General features: G+C 45.4%; 1 protein-coding gene across 7 annotated transcripts in view; it reads right to left on the reverse strand.

Annotated features, from left to right (window-relative positions):
- The window catches only part of NCOR2 (nuclear receptor corepressor 2), a 298,769-nt gene that overhangs the window by 96,116 nt on the left and 184,121 nt on the right, over positions 1-18,532 (reverse strand). For 6 of the 7 annotated variants that reach the window (XM_063143816.1, XM_063143815.1, XM_063143819.1 and 3 more), the window contains exons 15-17: positions 14,405-14,559; positions 12,689-12,861; positions 520-582 (exon numbers count right to left, since the gene is read on the reverse strand). In XM_063143816.1, the coding sequence (XP_062999886.1) occupies positions 520-582; positions 12,689-12,861; positions 14,405-14,559 (391 nt within the window). The remainder of the gene's footprint in view (positions 1-519; positions 583-12,688; positions 12,862-14,404; positions 14,560-18,532) is intronic. The other variant, XM_063143821.1, reaches the window with a different exon arrangement.

The raw sequence follows: 18,532 nt of genomic DNA on the forward strand, positions 1-18,532 counted from the left end.
AAAAGAAAAAGAGTCTATCTGGAGACCTTGAGAAAGAAGAAAAAGAAGTCGGAGGATGAAGAGTAGGGGAAGAGGAAGAAAGCTATCCTATAATATCCTTGAGTGGGACTGAGACCTTACTCAAGTGACTTCAAAAATTCCATTGGAAAACCAAAATTACTCAACGTAACAAGCATAAACTGCCAGCGAATTTTGTCGGAGGCCTTCTCAGCACCCAAAGAGAAAATGGCCACCTGGTCTGTTCTTTCTCTAAAGCTATCAAATCCACAACCAATCTCAAGTTATCAGCCCCCGCCTCTTTTTAATCAATCCCACTTGATCCGGTCCGACCCACGTCGTAACGACTCGCAAGCCCAACTCTTGCCATTGCGGTCGACCGCTCATGCGCAGAACTGGCGCGTGGGGGGGAAAAAACTCGCGTCGCGCGACAGACCGCATCTCCTAGGGCAAGCGCTGAGTCTGTCTAATACTCCAGACAGAAGGGACATTTGAAAAAAGAAAAGAAAACAACGACGTCACCTTTTTTAGCAGTTTCCATTTCCTCCTCCGTCCAGCGAGAACTTTCATTCATCTCCAAAGAGGCTGTAAAACAAACAAGAGCAACGGGGTTACAGGGGTAAGTGGAGCTGAACGCAGCAAAATATCTTCCTTATTCATTCATTCATTCATTCATTCATTCATTCATTCATATCTGCTCAAACCCACCCTTTTCTGTCAGGGAGCCCCATTCAGTGAGAGAGTACCTGCTTTGCATGCTGGAGGTCCCAGCTCCATCCTCCACCATCTCCAGTTAGAGGCTTTCAAGACTAGGGAACATCAGGCACTTCTACCCATGAGAGTGGACAATATGGAGCATAGAATCATAGAATAGCAGAGTTGGAAGGGGCCTACAAGGCCATCGAGTCCAATCCCCTGCTCCCCATGTTGGAGCTCAAGGCAGGAATCCACCCTAAAGCATCCCTGGCAGATGGTTGTCCAGCTGCCTCTTGAATGCCTCTAATGTGGGAGAGACCATAACCTCTGTGGTAACTGGTTCCACTGTCGTACTGCTCTAACAGTCAGGAAGTTTTTCCTGATGTCCAGCCGTAATCTGGCTTCCTGTAACTTGAGCCACTTATTCCGTGTCCTGCACTCTGGGAGGATCGAGAAGAGATCCTGGCCCTCCTCTGTGTGACAACCTTTTAAGTATTTGAAGAGTGCTATCATGTCTCCCCTCAGTCTTCTCTTCTCCAGGCTAAACTTGCCCAGTTGTTTCAGTCTCTCCTCATAGGGCTTTGTTTCCAGACCCCTGATCATCCTGGTTGCCCTCCTCTAAACATGCTCCGGCTTGTCTGCGTCCTTCTTGAATTGTGGAGCCCAGAACTGGACGCAATACTCTAGATGAGGCCTAACCAGAGGAACCAATACCTCATGTGATTTGGAAGCTATACTTCTATTAATGCAGGCCAAATTAGCATTTGCCTTTCTTGCAACCATATAGCACTGTTGGCTCCTATTCAGCTTGTGATCTACAACAATTCCAGTAGCCTGACTCAGCCCATGTTCATGCTAGGTTCCTCACTTCTGATTCTGTGCCTCTTGCACGCACAGCTTTCCCAGCTGGGTTCCAGGCGCATGCTTTCCGCATTGCGGGGAAACGCAGGGGCTGGTGCGAGAAATGAGGCTCTGCTTGCCCTGGATCTACTGCTGAATGCGTACTTCCATCCTAAATTGGAGTAACGCCAGGAGAATATAAGCCACTAAAATGACGCGAAAAAGCAACAGCCTATATCCTCCAAAGGGGTTTACAGACACAGTATGAGAAAGGAACATGAAAGTGTGACAAATCACACTTCCCACCCAAACTTAGTTCCTCAAAACCAGAAGCAAAACAATGAAATTCAGGATGTTCGGATGAGAAATGCAGCCTGGAGCCAAACTTGAGAAGGAAGAGGAGGAGGCAAGACAGAAGGGTACCAGTTATACTCAGCATCATTTCTTTATATATCCTGATGGTCTGCCTATTTCAGTGTGAACCTGCTCAGGACAGGAGACACCTTTTCGATGGCATCCTCACTCTCTCTGGAGTTACAACTCCCTTTGCATTCACGGAAGTGGTCAAGATACAGCTTTTCCATTTGGCTTCGCCACATCCCAACAGCGGCAGAAAAGTGACTGGTTTGGATGTGGAAGAGGGTCTTCTCTACAGCTGCACCTAGATGATGAAGCTCCCCATCTTGGGAGGTCTTTTTCACACACACCCTCCCCTAGCTTTCTGATGCCTAGTTGTTTTTGTTCTAGCAGGCATTTGACCTGTCTGGTAATGAGTTTTAGTGACCGTTGTCTACCTACTTTGCACACCTTTGGCTTTATTGTGTACAGTTCTGGTCAGCACACCTAAAAAAGGGTATTATAGAACTGGAAAAAGCGCAGAAATGGGCAACTAAAATGATTAAGGGGCTGGAGCATCTCCCCGATGAGGGAAGGTTACATCAGCTGGGATTGTTTAGCTTGGAAAAAAGGAGGCTCAGGGGAGACATGATGGAGGTGTACAAATTGATGCCTGGTGTGGAGAATGTGGATCAGGAGACATTTTTCTCCATCTCTCAAAATACTAGAACCGGAGGTCATCCCGTGAAGCTGACTGGTGGGCGATCCAGGACAAATAAGAGGAAGTACTTCTTCACACAGCGGATAGTTAAATTATGGAACTCACTACCAATGACAGCCACCAATTTGGATGGCTTTAAAAGGGGGCTGGATAAATTCCTGGAGGCAAGGGCTATCAATGGCTACTAGCCCTGAGGGTTGTGTGCTATCTCCAGTATTCGAGGCAGTCAGCCTGTGGCACCATGTCCTGCCTTGTTGGTCCCTGGCCGATGGCTGGCTGGCCACTGTGTGAACAGAGTGCTGGACTAGATGGACCCTTGGTCTGATCCAGCATCAGGGCTCTTCTTATGTTCTTATTGTGTGGTTCTAAATTTTATGAATGTTTCTGTCACTGTTTTTAACTTGTAAGCCGCCCTAAGCATTTACATTGGAAGAACAGGTATTTATGCACCTCTTGAAACCAATAAACGAATGGACTTGCCCCCTAGAGTGCTGCTGGAGTCTATTTGGTGGCTAAAGTGAAACGGATAAGAATAAGCTGAAGCCACAGCCAGTGAGAGAATCTAGACCGGGAGGGAGCCGATTCCAGCCCAGAATTTCAGGCATCTGTTGCTGAAACTGTACAAAGTGAAGCTTGGATTGAAGAAGAAAGAAGGCTAAGCCCTGTTGACCTGGAGAAGGCTAAGACCTTGGCATTTGCACACCATTCCTGCGTCCAAAGAGGGCTCTGAGACATATTTATTTCCTGCATTTTACCTCGCTCTTCAGCCAAATACGGTTCCCAGAGCAGCTCACAAAGAATTATTATTATTATTATTATTATTATTATTATTATTATTATTAATCTAAAAGATACAAAACAAAAAGAATGGGCATTGGGAGGAGGGGAGGAAAAAAGAGCAAAACTTGGCCGTGAGTTCATTTCTAAGCACTTACAGATGTTCGTTCTAGCAGGGAAGGACAAAACGAGCCGCCTGCACACACAATCTCAGGTAGCTCACTAGCCAATGTCCCAACTTTTTCACCCGCGGAGATCCGCCAGGCCCTCTTTCTCTTTCGGTGTATGCAACGAAGGGTGAGCTTTAAGCGTTTAACATTCTGCTGTCTTTATGGGTTGCTGCTTTGAGTTTGATGCATGTGTGATTTTAGTGCTATTGTGGTATTATTCTGTATACCGATTAATTTTCAGTTGTTATCTTTCTACCGTTTTTTTTTTTTAAATCTTTTGTAAGCAGCTTTGCTTTCAACAACAAAAGTACAACAGCAACAAGCTTCCTGATCCCTCAAGTAGGGGACTGTAGCTGAGTGATGGGAAGAGTGCATCGTTTGCAGAAAATCACAGGTTCAATCACGGGCATTTCTAGCTATTATTATTATTATTATTATTATTATTATTATTATTATTATTTATTGCATTTTTATACCGCCCAACAGCCAAAGCTCCCTGGGTGGTTCACAAAAACTAAAACCATTCAAAGTATAAAACAAACAGTATAAAAACATGCTCTCAGGTTCCTACGTCACTCGCTGGATGAGAGAGATGGAGAAGAAGCTACTTAGGCTGGGCTTCTCTGTGGAAGTCATGGGCAACTATGGGCTCCGGAAGGCCCAATCTCTTGTTGTTCAAAGACTAACAGATCTAGATCCACAGCATTTAAGAACTGCTGCTAACAAATCTTGCTCTCCACTGCTCTACAATAATTTTAATAACTATGGGCTCACTGCAGCTTCATATCTGTATGCTTTAACCATTCCCAAGTAGAGGAGAGCATTTACCCTTGCTCGCTTTAATGGGTTGCCATCAGCATTACTAGAAGGACGATTTAGTAAGATCCCGGTTAATGAACAGATATGTCCCTGTGGTTCTGGAGCAATAGAATCTGTCGAACATGCCATTTTGCATTGTAACATGTATGAGGAATGCAGAAAAAAGTTAATCTTTCCTTTATTAACAGCCTTTTCTGGATGTAGCCCCACAACGTTGGTATTAATCTGTTTAAAGGATGTGTCCTCCCATATTACTGAAAGGGTCTCTAAGTTTCTCATGAGCTCAATGCAAATTAGAAAAATAACCTTGCAAAACTTCTGAGAGAAGCAACTCACCAAGCTGCATTTTTTTAATGTCACTTTTTATCTATCCCTTGTACGTTTTGGTGTTGATTTTGCTGGTCTGTGACCGTAATAAATAACAGTGAATGAATGATATAAAATACACCTATTTGAGACCCTAAGATGTTTTAAAATGTTTTTAGGATGTTTTTAACAATGTATATTATGTTCTTAATTCAGTTTTATGTATTTTATATTTACTGTTGTTCCCTGCCTCTCTGAATGGAGAGGCGGGTAAGAAATAAATTTATTTTTGTTGTTGTTGCTGCCGGGCAGAGTAGGAAGCACGGTGCTATTTTCTATGCCACTTTTGTTCACTGAAAAAGGTAGCACACAAGGCAGCTTGAGATTGCGTGTGTGTGTGTGTGAGAGAGAGAGAGAGTGAAATAGAATCATAGAATCATAGAATAGTAGAGTTGAAAGGGGCCTAAAAGGCCATCAAGTCCAACCCCCTGCTCAATGCATGTGTGTTAGAGCCATTTGCACTCTTATTTGTTTCCAAGTCTTCCACCTTCTACTCGTAGAACACGTCAATTTTGGGGCAATCTGAAACCTAGGAGGAGGAAAAGGCCTTCAACAGCAAACCAACGTGAGTCACTCTGAAACACACATGCACTCACACTCTGGCAAAGGAAACAGGTTTCCGTTTCAAGGCTGTTACTCTCTAAACAGAGAATACAAATGTTATTTTGATCACAATGAAAGAAGTTTGGCCGGCCTCCTTTACGGAGATAGAAAACAGCCACCGAGGCTTGTTGAAAAGGAGAGGGGAAAGTTGCAACTGTTCTGGAGAGATAAAAAAACACACACCCCAAAACAAAACCAGAAAGGTAACAGGGGGGTCGTGTAAGATGCAAGATGCAATTCCCAAGGCCTACAACCTGTACAGTGTCAAGGGCTTAGGAGGAAAAAGAAGGACTTGCCTTCACAGCTGACTAGATGAGGTTGCAGCTGGCTCCCCTTGCAATTCATTAGAGGGCATTTCTCCCCCTCCACAATCTATTCCCTGTAGCGAGACAAGCTAATATATGCACTGGGGAGAAGACGAAATGATGAAGGTCACACAAGTCAATGGATACTTCCACCCAAATCTGCTAACCATAGAGGCTGAGGACAATTCAAAAGAGTCATCCTCATTTTCAACACTGGATGCTCTTCCACAGTGTTCATTATCACTTCCATATTACAGATGAGCTTGAGAGTTAATAGCGTGCCTATAGCCATCCATGGTTGAGATGAGATTTGGCCTAGGTTCTTTCAGGCTCACAGCTCATCCTCTTAATAACAGATTTTAAAGAAACTTATATGTGGTCAATGGGTGGGCCTCCTCCCTGACGGAGGGGCAATCACTCAACTGACCCCTTTGCTGGCTTCTAATCCCACAGCCTGAAACAGCCAGCACCAATGATCGGTGCAGTTCCACTTACAACAGGGCAACTAGCCCAAAATAATTGGCTGGTAAGATTTTCAGCTCCAAGGTTCTACCACGTGTGGTATCAAACCCTAGCCCTCAAATCCTATGCCAGCAGGTCATCCCAATGCTTAGTACTGTCTACACGGAGTGGCAGCTGCTCCCCAGGGTATCAGAGAGGAGTCTTTCACAGCCCTACCTGGACGTGGAACCTGGGGCTTTCTGCATGGGAAACGGAAGTTCTACCACTAAAGATGCTCCACCTCCCTTCACAACATGATGGTATTGTGCGAGAGAAGAACACAGCAAGCAACCTGAAAATGGACACTCCTGCCTTCATTTGCAAAATGCTTTACAGCAGTACTGCACTGACTAAAAGATTGAGCAGGCACATTCACCATCTCAAAACACCTGGATAGCTAAAAGTAAATTTTTACTACAGAAATATGGGCTTGATCCAGATGCCTTTCTTGTTGCTGGAACTCATTCTAGCAGACACAAAATCGAAGTGCATTTCCAAGAGCTATTTGCAAAAAAGGATATGGAAGGAGGCTATCAGTCTATCTAGATTTTCTAATGCCTACCATTTTCTTAAATGGCACCACAGGATAGAAAAATACTTGTCTGATCTAAATCCACCTGTTCACAGGGCATTCACCGCCCTGCGCTGCCAGACAATGAAATCAAACTTTATGGAAGGCAGGTTGAAGAAAATCCCCAGAGATCAGCTCCGATGCATCTGTGACTAAAAGATTGAACTATGAGCCTGGGGTGAGATGGCGGCAGGTGTGTTTCCTGGTCCAAATCTCACTTCACCCATGAATATTCTCTCAACTCAGCCTTTTTTATTCTGATCCCAGTAGATTTATTTGTTCAGTTCTGGACACACTTCCTCGCATTGCCCTCGAAAGCATCACATTTGTCCTTAGGAATGACCGAACAGCCACCATCCCTAAGTGCTGTTCTCCGTGACACAAAATATTACATGTACTTCCACTGCAGTGGAAAACTGGGTCTCAGCTGAGGTTTCTTCCACACACTTGATCTTGGAGTCGTGCTGTAAAAGGTGTTGCACTGCAAATTTATCGGATCCTTTCTGTGCTGGTCAAAGCTAACCTAGGTTGACACCTTAGTTTGCTGGAGATGTGGAGAGTTAGAAGTTACTCTTACACACATAAATGGAAGCTGTAAGGGTGAATTTGTGTGTGTGTGTGTGTAGAGGGGGCTTGGTTGGAATGATCCCAAAGAATCAACCTCACACTTGGCACAATCTGTGAATTCTACTTTGTTCCCTTGGTGCTGGATTACATTCCAGCCCAGTGGAATGCATCCGGCTGCATTCTTCTAACTCATCCCCACCTCACTCTGCTGCCTGTATAGACGGAAACAGAGGAGACCGAACCCTGAAGCAGACTGAAAATCTTCAGGCTGCAGATGGGGGAGAGAGGGAGTTCTTCTGAATGCTCCCAGACTTACTATCATTATCATCATCATCATCATCATCATCATCATCATCATCATCATCATAGGAGGGCCAGGATCTCTTCTCGGTCATCCCAGAGTGCAGGACATGGAATAACAGGTTCAAGTTACAGGAAGCCAGATTCCGGCTGGACATCAGGAAAAACTTCCTGTTAGAGCAGTACGACAGTGGAACCAGTGACCTAGGGAGGTGGTGGGCTATCCCACACTAGAGGCCTTCAAGAGGCAGCTGGACAACCATCTGTCAGGGATGCTTTAGGGTGGATTCCTGCACTGAGCAGGGGGTTTGCTCAATGGCCTTATAGGCCCCTTCCAACTCTACTATTCTATGATTCTATGATCATCATAATCTGTTAGCCGCCTTTCTATATGCCAACATAGGTGGGTATATAAAGAAGTAGAACAAAACCAACCATTACCTCCCCTCAAAACTACAAAGAAAAACGAAACAGGCAGCACTGTGCAAACAAACTAACTAGCTGAGCTAAAGGCCACAGAAGAGACAGGTTTTGTCACTCCCTCTGAAAGGACAATAGAGAGGGCAGCCTTGTAATTAAGCACTAGCCTGGTTGCTACAGGTGACCAGGAGATGCATGCAGGCGAGTGCATGGAATTCCAGGCCGGCGAGTGAGAGGTCTGGCTAAGGAGGAATGGAGCACTCTGTCCCACCAGGTATAGAAACCAAGAGGGCTGCTGACAAAGGGAAGGCTTCTCCTTCCATACCTAACACAGAAATGCACCTCTTCGTCCTTCCTTTGCCAAGCCCTAGCAGCTGGGGAAATATTTTTTCGAAAAGGAGGCACACAACAGCATTTTTAACTAGGGGAAGCTACCACATTGTCTTCAAGGGCAGCCCCACACAGAGTGCATTACAGTAGTTAAGCCTGGAGATTAAGCCAGTGTGTGCCACAGGAATGTCTTCAGGTTTCGGAGGTCCCTTGGGCAAGGCACCCTCTATGGCTCCCCTTTCTCAGTGAGTCAGCCTTCTCACCCCCATTGCCCCCAGCTGCTCCTCCTCCTCCTCATTACGGCTACCATTTGCCTACTGTGGCATCTAGTGCCCCTCCTTCTCATCACCACCGTTTTCTGCGTCAGTGGGCCCCTGCTGGGGTGTGGGCCCTTGGGAGGTGCCTGGCCATGCCTACTCTTGGTGCTGGCTCTCCAGACTTCTTCCCTGCTACGCTCTTTGGTTGGTTGGCTTCTCGCGTGGAGGTGCACTTAAACACGGCATCCCCAGTCAGGCAATCTGAAGCGATGCCGCGATTCGCTCTACCACCTCAGCGCTCAAGCGCCTCATTGTGCTGGACAGTGTAACAAGGTCTTGCAGAACGGCAGGAAGACTGACGTTGCTAAGAAGCCAGAGTGGGAGCAACATGGATAAAGTCTCTTTCAGCTGTATTTTCCGCTGGCACCCTTGATGCAGGTGCAGCAGGAGAGCCTTGCCAAGGGCTGCTCACACCTGCATGTTCCCCCCAGGTAAAACGTAACACCTTTCATGACTGGCTGCTAACGTGTGTTTGTGTGTGTGTGTGTGTGTGTGTTTGTGTATCAACGTCAGAGGCTACATTTCCCCATATTGGCTGTGGAGCAAGGTCTTTCCCTCTTCCACTGCCAGCATGGAAATGGCTACTTATCTTTTAGCAGGCTACTAACAATTTTTTCCCCCCAAGGCTAATAACTTTTGTGGGGTTGTTCATAGGGCTGTTTTAAAACGTTAAAGGCAGATCAAGAAACCTGCAAGGGCTCACTGGGCAGCAGCTGGGCTTTTCACTGGCTCTTAGCCAGCCGGCAGTAGCAGACTAAGGGCATCATCAGGTGGCAATGTGGCCGTTTGAAAATAAAGCCGGCCGTGACAAACTGGCAGCCACTGGTGACTGCTGAGGACATAATCAGGCAGTGAGGCGGGTGACAAGTTTTATTTTAAAGCGGAGGGAGGTTGGATGAAGCTGGAAACACTGTAATTTAGATCAGTATAGTTGAATTCTATGTATTTAACTGCATTAGATACATGTAAGCCCCTAACTGGTTTGGAATGATATAATTCGTATGCACCGTGAACCCATAAGTTGATTGTTGCTGTATGTTTATAATGAATTGATTGCATATTTTTGTATTACATAAACTTTGCGACCAAAACAGATTTTTTAAACATAAAAAGGGGGGGGGGTTGTAGCAAAGCATTCACAAAGACAAACATTCTATTGTTTTTTGTGGCAGTGGGTACATTGTGTAACAGAAGCTAGCATGAAATGTATCTCATGCGCGATGTAGAATGGAGACATTGAGCATAAGCATTCAGGCTGAAAACTAATGAAAATACTTTAAGTCAACTAACTGACTACCTTTGATCCAAAGCAAGTAGACAATTCAATTTAAACTAATCGACATGATTAAACCTCAACACGGGTGTCCACATAAGGCATCAACAGAAATGCTAAGATGCTATGCAGTTCAACACCATGACACGCCCCCGCCTTGACGAAGTAGCAATTATATCATTCATTGTTAGAAAAGGCCATCTTTGAACTTGCACAACTACGAATTAAAATTCTCCCTCAATGATTAACACTGCTCCCCATCAGTTAATCAACTAAAGCTCTGGTTGATTAATCTACCCACTAAACAGATTAAAGCTGCAGTCTTGTTTTGTATATAGTCTAGGAATAGACACGCAAAGCCACTTCCCTGGACGACATTTCTTAGGACTCCAAGGCCCCCAAGTGGTTGAGAAGAGTAAACTCTTCCAAGGTTTACAGAGCGAGACGCAATGGTGCAGAAGGGGAAAATTACTTCTCAAGACTATTCTAGCCCCAAAACCACTCACCCATTTTCCCAGGGAGCGTCCCTAAGTTGAGAGAAGAAATGTTCACACCCACCTGCCCGCCAAATTACCGTCTATTCTCATATAAACTTTGAAGTCTCTGGTATGTGTCCCATTGCTGTTAGAGGTACAAATGGTAGACAGGAGAGATGAGATAATTTTGGTTGTGTTTGCAATGCCTGTGGGAAACCCTCTGTAGGGAGACTGTCAGGAAGGCACAGAACTCACCTGTTAATACAGGCTTTGAACTCTTAACTGCATTTTTAATACGGCTTATTCTGACACCGTTTCTGAGTGGTTTTAATCAGCTTTCACTGATTTTAAAAAATATATATTTTAGTAGTTGTTTCCATGCTTGCATTTTCATTTGATTTTATCATATTCATCATCATCACCATCTCTCTTTTATCGCTCGTGGTGGACATGACAGTCTTTACTAAGTCATGCTGTCATTTACTGATTCAGAATTTTCCTGACTATTAAACATGTGTATGATGTTAAGTATGACTGCTTTCTGGATGTTGGTGTGGCTGTATTTTGGTAGGCCCAGTTTCTGAAGGTTTTCTGATTATATTATTATTATTATTATCATCATCATCATCATCTATATGGTGCAATAGCCAAACTTCTGTCAGATGTTTTAATATTTGCGCTCTCATTAGCTGCTTTGAATGTGCCTGAGCAGAAAAACGAGATAGGCATTTTGGGTAGTACTGAAAGATAAGAAGGGACTCTTATTCAATTTCATTAAAGCAGCAAGATTTGAGATTGTTCATTAATGGGAACAGCTGAAGGTCCTCATGTTCTAGACTGGTGGAGAAGAAACTGGTTCACCCTTTACAACAGGAGAGGCCAACTTGTGGCCCTCCTGATCTTTTCGGATTGCATCTTTCACTATCCTTCACTACCAGCTGTGCTAGGATTTTACACAGAGGAAGGCCAGGATCTCTTCTCGATCATCCCAGAGTGCAGGACACGGAATAACGGGCTGAAGTTACAGGAAGCCAGATTTCGGCTGGACTTCAGGAAAAACTTCCTGACCGTTAGAGCAGTATGACAATGGAGCCAGTTACCTATGGAGGTGGTGGGCTCTCCCACACTAGAGGCCTTCAAGAGGCAGCTGGACAGCCATCTGTCAGGGATGCTTTAGGGTGGATTCCTGCACTGAGCAGGGGGTTGGACTCGATGACCTTAATGGCCCCTTTCAACACTACTATTCTATGATTCCATGAAAAGTAACCCACTTGATCGGCCAAGGGTACAGCATGAACATGTGCACATTTTTAAGAATTTTCTTACTTGTTGGAACTTAGTTCCTTAAGTTTTTCTGATGGATTGAATTTAAGAACTTCCAAACCTATGGGTGGTGGTTTAAACACACACACACACACACACACACACACACACACACACACACACACGCACACTGTTCTGTTTTTAATGGGAAAGAAGAGTGACTGATATGTGCAGTACCTTTTATTCTATTTAAGGAAGGGACTAATATGCTAAACTGGACTTTGGATCAATCTTTCTGTAAGCTAGCCATATCTCTATTTAGAATCTCAACACATTATTTGTAATGAAGGTATTAGAATCACGAATGTGACACCGATGTTTCTATATAGATATTAGGGCTGTGCTCAGCTCCGTTTTGGGTCGTAGAAGCGGGAGCAGAGCGGCCCGATTCGCCTCCGCCAAAGGCGGATCCGAATCAGGTCGGGGGAGCTGCGGATTGAGGTGAAGCGGTTCGCCTCCATCCAGAGCTCCGAACACAGGTAAGTGGGGTGGGGAGGGGTCTCACCTGGTTCCGGCACCACCACAGTCTATGCAGTGATGGTGGCGAAACCAGGTAAGGGGGCAGGGGGGCTTATTCGGCCCCCATTTTGTACCCCCTTCCCCACTTACCTGCCTCTGCCGCCCACCGCAGAGGCAAGTAAGTAGGGAAGGGGGTTAAAATCTTGATCCACCCCTCCGGAACTCGCTCCGCGGAGCAGATTGGGGGAGGGCTGGATCAAACGGAAGTGGTTCGGGCCGATCCAAAAGTTCCGGATCGGGCCACGAAGCGGTTCCGGGGGGTCCGTGCACAGCCCTAATAGATATAGATCTATGCATTCAATGCTTCAGACATTGTAATCATTAGGAGAAAGACATAGATCTCTCTTTCTTTCACCACTTGCTCTCTTCCCCATGGGCTCCTGCCGCCTGCATGGGCGCTGCATCACACAGGCAAACCCCACCTCTTGCTCACCCGCTCCACAGGGATAGCCGGTACGTACCTAGCTCCGAGTTCTGCTGGGGAGCAGCCACCTCTTCGTTGTTGGCTTCGCTGGCCATCGAGCGGGTGATGCGCCCTTTACGCCGGCCCTGGCTGTTGGCAGTTTTGCGCCCTTTGGACGCCACAGCTTCTTTCTCATCGTTGTCCTCGCCGGATGTATCCTCGCTCTTCTCCCTGCAGGTGTCAGAGTGGGAGGAATAGAAGTTAGCTATCAACCTTCAATTGATGCCTCTCATCCCGGCCTCCGGTTCTTGCTGAGGAGGCACTTCCCCCCCCCCCCACTTTATTCTCTCTTTCCTGCAGAGGGCTGCAGTTTCTCTGCTGCAGCTGTTGAGGGACCAGGCAGAGACAGGTTGAACACCGGGGCAGCCAAATCAGCTTGGCTTCTCCTCATTTATCTTCCCAAAAGGGGCCTGCTGAGAAACACTTCGCAGAGCCCTAATGCAACAAAGCCAGATGCTCCTCTAAACCGAGGATTAAGCCCCATTAGAGAAAAGCGAGCAGACTGCCAAATCTCCGGCAGAAGTCAAGTGGTGCTTATTTGACTTCCCTGTTAATTGGGAGGGCACAGCATGCTCCCAGTCGCTATTGCAATACTCTGGTGCATAAGTAGGAAGGATCGAGCTTTAGGGTCCTCGCACCCTCCGCGTTGTTTGCACTCCAGCCAAGGACCCCGACGTCTACCACGGCCGCACCCAGCTCAGAACAGCGCAAAGGTACGGCAGCGCAGAACGTAACCGTGTAGCTGCGCCGCGTGAGGCTTTGCACAAGCAACGTACGGGCAGATGCAGGAGCAGACCTGCAGGATCACACCAAAGGTCCGTCTACTTCGCCCGGAAACTAATTGGCAGCCAGTGGAGTGATTTTAAAGATGGACGTTCCCTTTAGCGAATATGGCCAGTAGCCATTGGTAGATCTGTCCTCTATGATCCTGTCCAATCTCCTTGCCAAGCTGTCTAAGGCAGTGGACATTGCTGCATCTCATGGCAGCGAATTCTGTTAGGTTAATCATGCACTGCGTGAACAAATGCTTTCTGTCGTCAGTCCTAAAGCTACTACCGCTCAGTTTCACTGGATGAACCTGAACGGCAGAGTTTTTAAAGAGAATGTTGCAGCACAATGCTGTAGTAAAGCACATGCTCTACATGCAATGGGACCCAGTTTCCATCCTTGGCACCTCCAGTTAAAAAGTAGCAAGGCCAGGACCTGGAGAACTGCTGCCAATCGAAGTACACAACACTGGGCTAGATAAGCGAATAGTCGAACCAGTATAAGGCAGCTTCGTATGTGAAGGCAGGATCAGAAATGCATGCAACAAGCTTCAGATCTGGATTGTTTTATTTAGGACGTGTCTACTCTGCCTTTCTCCTAAGCACCCAAAGCGGCTATTATATTTTCACTGCAGCCTTCTCCAACCTGGTGCGCTCCAAATGTTTTGGAGTACAACTCCTATCATCTCCGACCATGGTTCAGGCTGGCTGGGGCTGATGGGAATGGTAGTCCACATCAACTGGTGGGTATTAGGTTGGGGAAGGCTGCATTGTGTTGCAAGAGCCACCTGGGACTGGGATTTCAGCCTGAATTCCGCCAGTGATCCTTTGGAGAGCAGAATGCGTCTGCGTTGCACCTCAGAGGCTCTGAAAAGGAAGCCGATAAGCAGGTGCGGAGCTGGTAGCTATTTGGTTCCTGGAAGGGAGGAGAAGCGGGTGAGACGTACTTTGTCAGTTCCTCTTTGTCATTTTCAGCTTCTGGCTTTTCTTCTTCCTTCTCCATGTCTTTCTCCTTTTCTTTTTCATCTTTCTCGTCTTGGCTGCTACGGGGCATCTGTTGCTGCTGCTGTTGCTGCTGCTGCTGCTGTTGCTGCTGCTGCTGCTGTTGGTGGAAAATACAAAACCAATGAACTGGAGCACCTGGGTGAAATGAAAGCAGCTGGACAATGCCAGACAGATGAAGTCAGGGAGACTTTTCAAAAGAAAAAGAAAAAAAAATCACACATGCAGCCTGAACTCATAATATTACTGACATTGACGGGGTCCTCACAACATGCTAACCCACACTCAGAGGCTCAGTGTGGGTTGTTGTTGAACTGCGCATTGTTTGTCGAGCCGTGGGTTAGCGTGTTGTCTGAACCCAAGACATTTTAATATATTAAGCAGTATAAAAGTATCATAAACAAAGAAACAAATGAACAAAGCAGGAGAGGTCAAACAAACGTTTTCTTTGTTGCAGAATCCTAACCATTCCCCATGTTAGCTGGGGAACGTTGGGAATTGTGGGGATTTTCTCTCTCTCTAAACACGCATCGGATTGCACCCTAAACATTTTGCGTTTTAAAAGACTGAAGTCTCCCCACTGAGGGATTCTTATCCCGAAGCATTTTTGTTCGGTTGGCATTTCCTGCAGGGTGGCAGTCTCAATGGCAGGCAAAGAGGGCTTGCCTCACAGCACCGTGGTTGGGCAGGTACCAACACCTGCATCTCATGCCCCCGGACCCCAAATGACAGCCTTCAAATTGGAACCAGAAGTAAGGGCTGCATGTCAGCCTAGTACTGTCTTTGCTCTTTGGTGCCCTGACGTGGGCTGCAGAGGTTCGACAGTCGTATGGGGCTTCGGTTGACATGCGTGGTTGGCAGTGGTCCCATAAAACAAAACCTGAACAAGGTAGAAATCAAGGTTTAACATCTTTTGCTTTAGGATGTTCACCAACATAGTAATGCATCCCAAACACAGCATTACGGCCAAACCCTCTGCATGGCCAGGAAGCAACAGTGGAAAGTGTTTTAATGTCAGGAGGCGGGAAAATATCTAGGACATTTTGGCTCTGCCATGTTTTTTTCTAGAAGACGGGCTCACTCATTCACCACGCAGCAAAGGGCCAAGGCGATATGGCATTCTGCAATGAACACCACGCCAGGCAACGCTCTCCAGTAACAGCGTAAGCAAATTTCAAGTTACCCACGTAAGTGTTTGGTCAAGTTTTGCATGTTCTTTCAAGGGTAGCATTTACCAGTTTGGGAGTGCTATGACAAGCAGGAGGGCTAAAACGAGGGCAATGGAGATTTACCCAAGCTTTTGTTTGACATCCGCAAGGGATGGAAGCTTGCTTTTAAGAAACAGATGAACAAAGAAGTGGGTGAGCGATGGTGAAGAAGGTAGTCATAAGGGGAAGACAGGTGGCATGAACTAGAAGGAATACAATGCGCAAGCTGCTGAGAGAGGGAGGAGGAGACCTCTCCTGTGACCAAAAAGGAACATGCGTCCAGCCTTTTCATCCTATGTACGTTTTCTAGGTGTTGGTGGATTTGTTGGGAGTGGCCAACCCAGAGGAGAGAGGGGGCAAAGGAAGTTGGAATACAGGGAGAGAAGGAGCGAAGGAAGAAGGAAACGAACAGCCCAGGGATTGAGAAAACAAACTATGGTTTGTTTGATTGTCTGGGTACAGCAACAAACTATGTTTTAAATAAACCATGCATTCGTGCTAAATGCAAACCAGGCCATTGCGTCTCTTTTAGAGGAAGGTGTCTAATAATGTTAATGAATCAATGGATGAATCCAGAATCTTTGTTCTTTCAGCAGGAAGGTACCACTGTTGGGATAGGACTTCCACATCCACTCCTCGCCCACTGCAGCTTCTGCGCACCCTCCAAATCTTCTCAGGAGGGTTGAGGGACCCTCTGGAGGAGATCTGGAAGGGCACAGGGGGCTATAGATGGGAGGGGACAATGCAGAAGCTCTGCTCTGCTAGTGATATCCTTCTACGGGGAAACAACGCTTCTGGATCCAACTGCAAGAAGGGACTTTTGCAACTCCTTTACCTTTAGAGCAGGGGTGGGCAAAAGAATTGATCTGGATCTCCTTATAGATCTTTGGGTGATTTCTGATTCTCTGTTGTTGTTTTAAAATAGTAGCAATAAAATGACTTGCCGTATCCCTCACTCTAAATTACACTGCTGAAATGAAGAAAGCTTGGGGTAACCAGGAATGGATTTTTGTGTGTGGTTCTCAAAACCATTTGGGGCTCTTGTACATGACAACAGATGCTAGACTCCTCTATGCGCAGTACTGGAAAAACACACAAATACCATCAACAGAGGAATGGCTGATGAAGGTTTTGGAGCTAAACTTACGGTGCTAGTAAGAGAAAAACCAATAACCTAGAATCATAGAATCATAGAATAGCAGAGTTGGAAGGGGCCTACAAGGCCATCGAGTCCAACCCCCTGCTCAGTGCAGGAATCCACCCTAACAAACCTCATTTGTATTGGACTGGAAACCACAGACAGAATATTTGCAAGAGTTGGGAAAAAATGATCTATATGTTTGTTGATTTTACATATAATCTGTGGTCTTAATGCACAACACTGTGCTGGCTAAAGTGAAGTAACAGATAGCCCTTTTGTCTGCCATGAAGAATGACTTAAACAGAATATGGCCTTATACGTTTGCTTTTATAAGTTGTATTGTATGGTATTGTATTGTTTGTATTGTATTGTTTGTTAACTTTGTGAAGGTTTGTTTCATCTTTTTCTGTAGATAATAATAATAATAATAATAATAATAATAATAATAATAATGATTTCAAAACCATTTGGGGCTCAGAATTCTTCAATTCTAAGTGTACATCTTTTGCAACAGGCTCTGGTTGGTAGATTCTGGGATTCTAATAAAAAAATACAATAAAAAAGAGTGGAACCTGCCAGCCAGAAGTCTGCCTCTCCCTGCTTTTAAAGTTGTAGGAAGAGAGAAGAAGAAGAAGAAACACGAGAGTTCAATGAGACATGTGTAGGAAGAGCAGCTGGGAGTGAATCACTGGAAGGTGACAAGAAAGCTGGAGGATGTGGTTGTCATACCAATTTCCTTTACTTTAAAAAACCCCTTTATTTAAAATAAATAAATGAAAGTGTAACCCTGGCAGAAAACAGACACGCAATGCTTGTGTTTTCTTACGCTTGCTATTTTAGTCATATCTGTTTTGCCAAGAGCTTCTTCTGCTACTAAAGGGACTCTTTGAATCTCAAAGGGCCATTTCTTTATAAGAGAAATAGAAGGTCAAGAACTATTATGCCGTGTTTTTAAGGTAGCTGTTTAACTCTCTGGAGGAACATTTATTTAAGCCTGTATTATCCGCTGCTTGCTATGATTTTTTTTTTTAAAAAAAAGCTTTTCTTTAATTTACAATTGTGTCAATGCTGTTTTATAAAACTGTGTTTGTGTTAACTGAGAGCTTTTAAATGGGCTGGATATATTTTGCAGGTTGCCCAGCGAATGACAGTTATTGGTCGTCTGATAAATAAGGTAAATACATTAATTTAAAAACTGTGAACCCCTTTGCCCCGACAGGGAATGGACCACGAGGGTTAGGGTGGAATTGGACAGGAACATGCCATCAAATAAAGGATGCCTACAAAGACAGATGACTCCCCTCTGCAAAAGAGTACAATAAGAAGCTATTATAAGGACCTATTATTATCTCCCTAGAAATATTGAGACCATGTGCCAGTTCCCACATCACAGCAAGCCAGAATGGCTGAGAATTCTGGCTGGACACTGCATGTTTGCTCCTGTTATGGCTCCCTCCTGCCAGCAGAAGAGGTTATACAAACTGGGCAACCTCCACCCATAGTTTGTTTAGCGTTACATCCGAACCAGAATCACTGGCTTGCTGCTCTCCTAACATTTCATTGCATTAATTCCATTTAATCCTTTCCTTTACCACTCAATAAACAAAGCTCTCTGGAAGGTTTACAAAGATTAACCCCCCCAAAAAATCACGCAATATAAAACCAACGTAGAGAAAAAGGACAATTTTAAAACAATGGATAGTAAATCCCAGGACCCATTAAGA

The sequence above is a fragment of the Elgaria multicarinata genome, chromosome 18, assembly GCF_023053635.1.
Source record: "Elgaria multicarinata webbii isolate HBS135686 ecotype San Diego chromosome 18, rElgMul1.1.pri, whole genome shotgun sequence".
Taxonomy (NCBI): domain Eukaryota; kingdom Metazoa; phylum Chordata; class Lepidosauria; order Squamata; family Anguidae; genus Elgaria; species Elgaria multicarinata.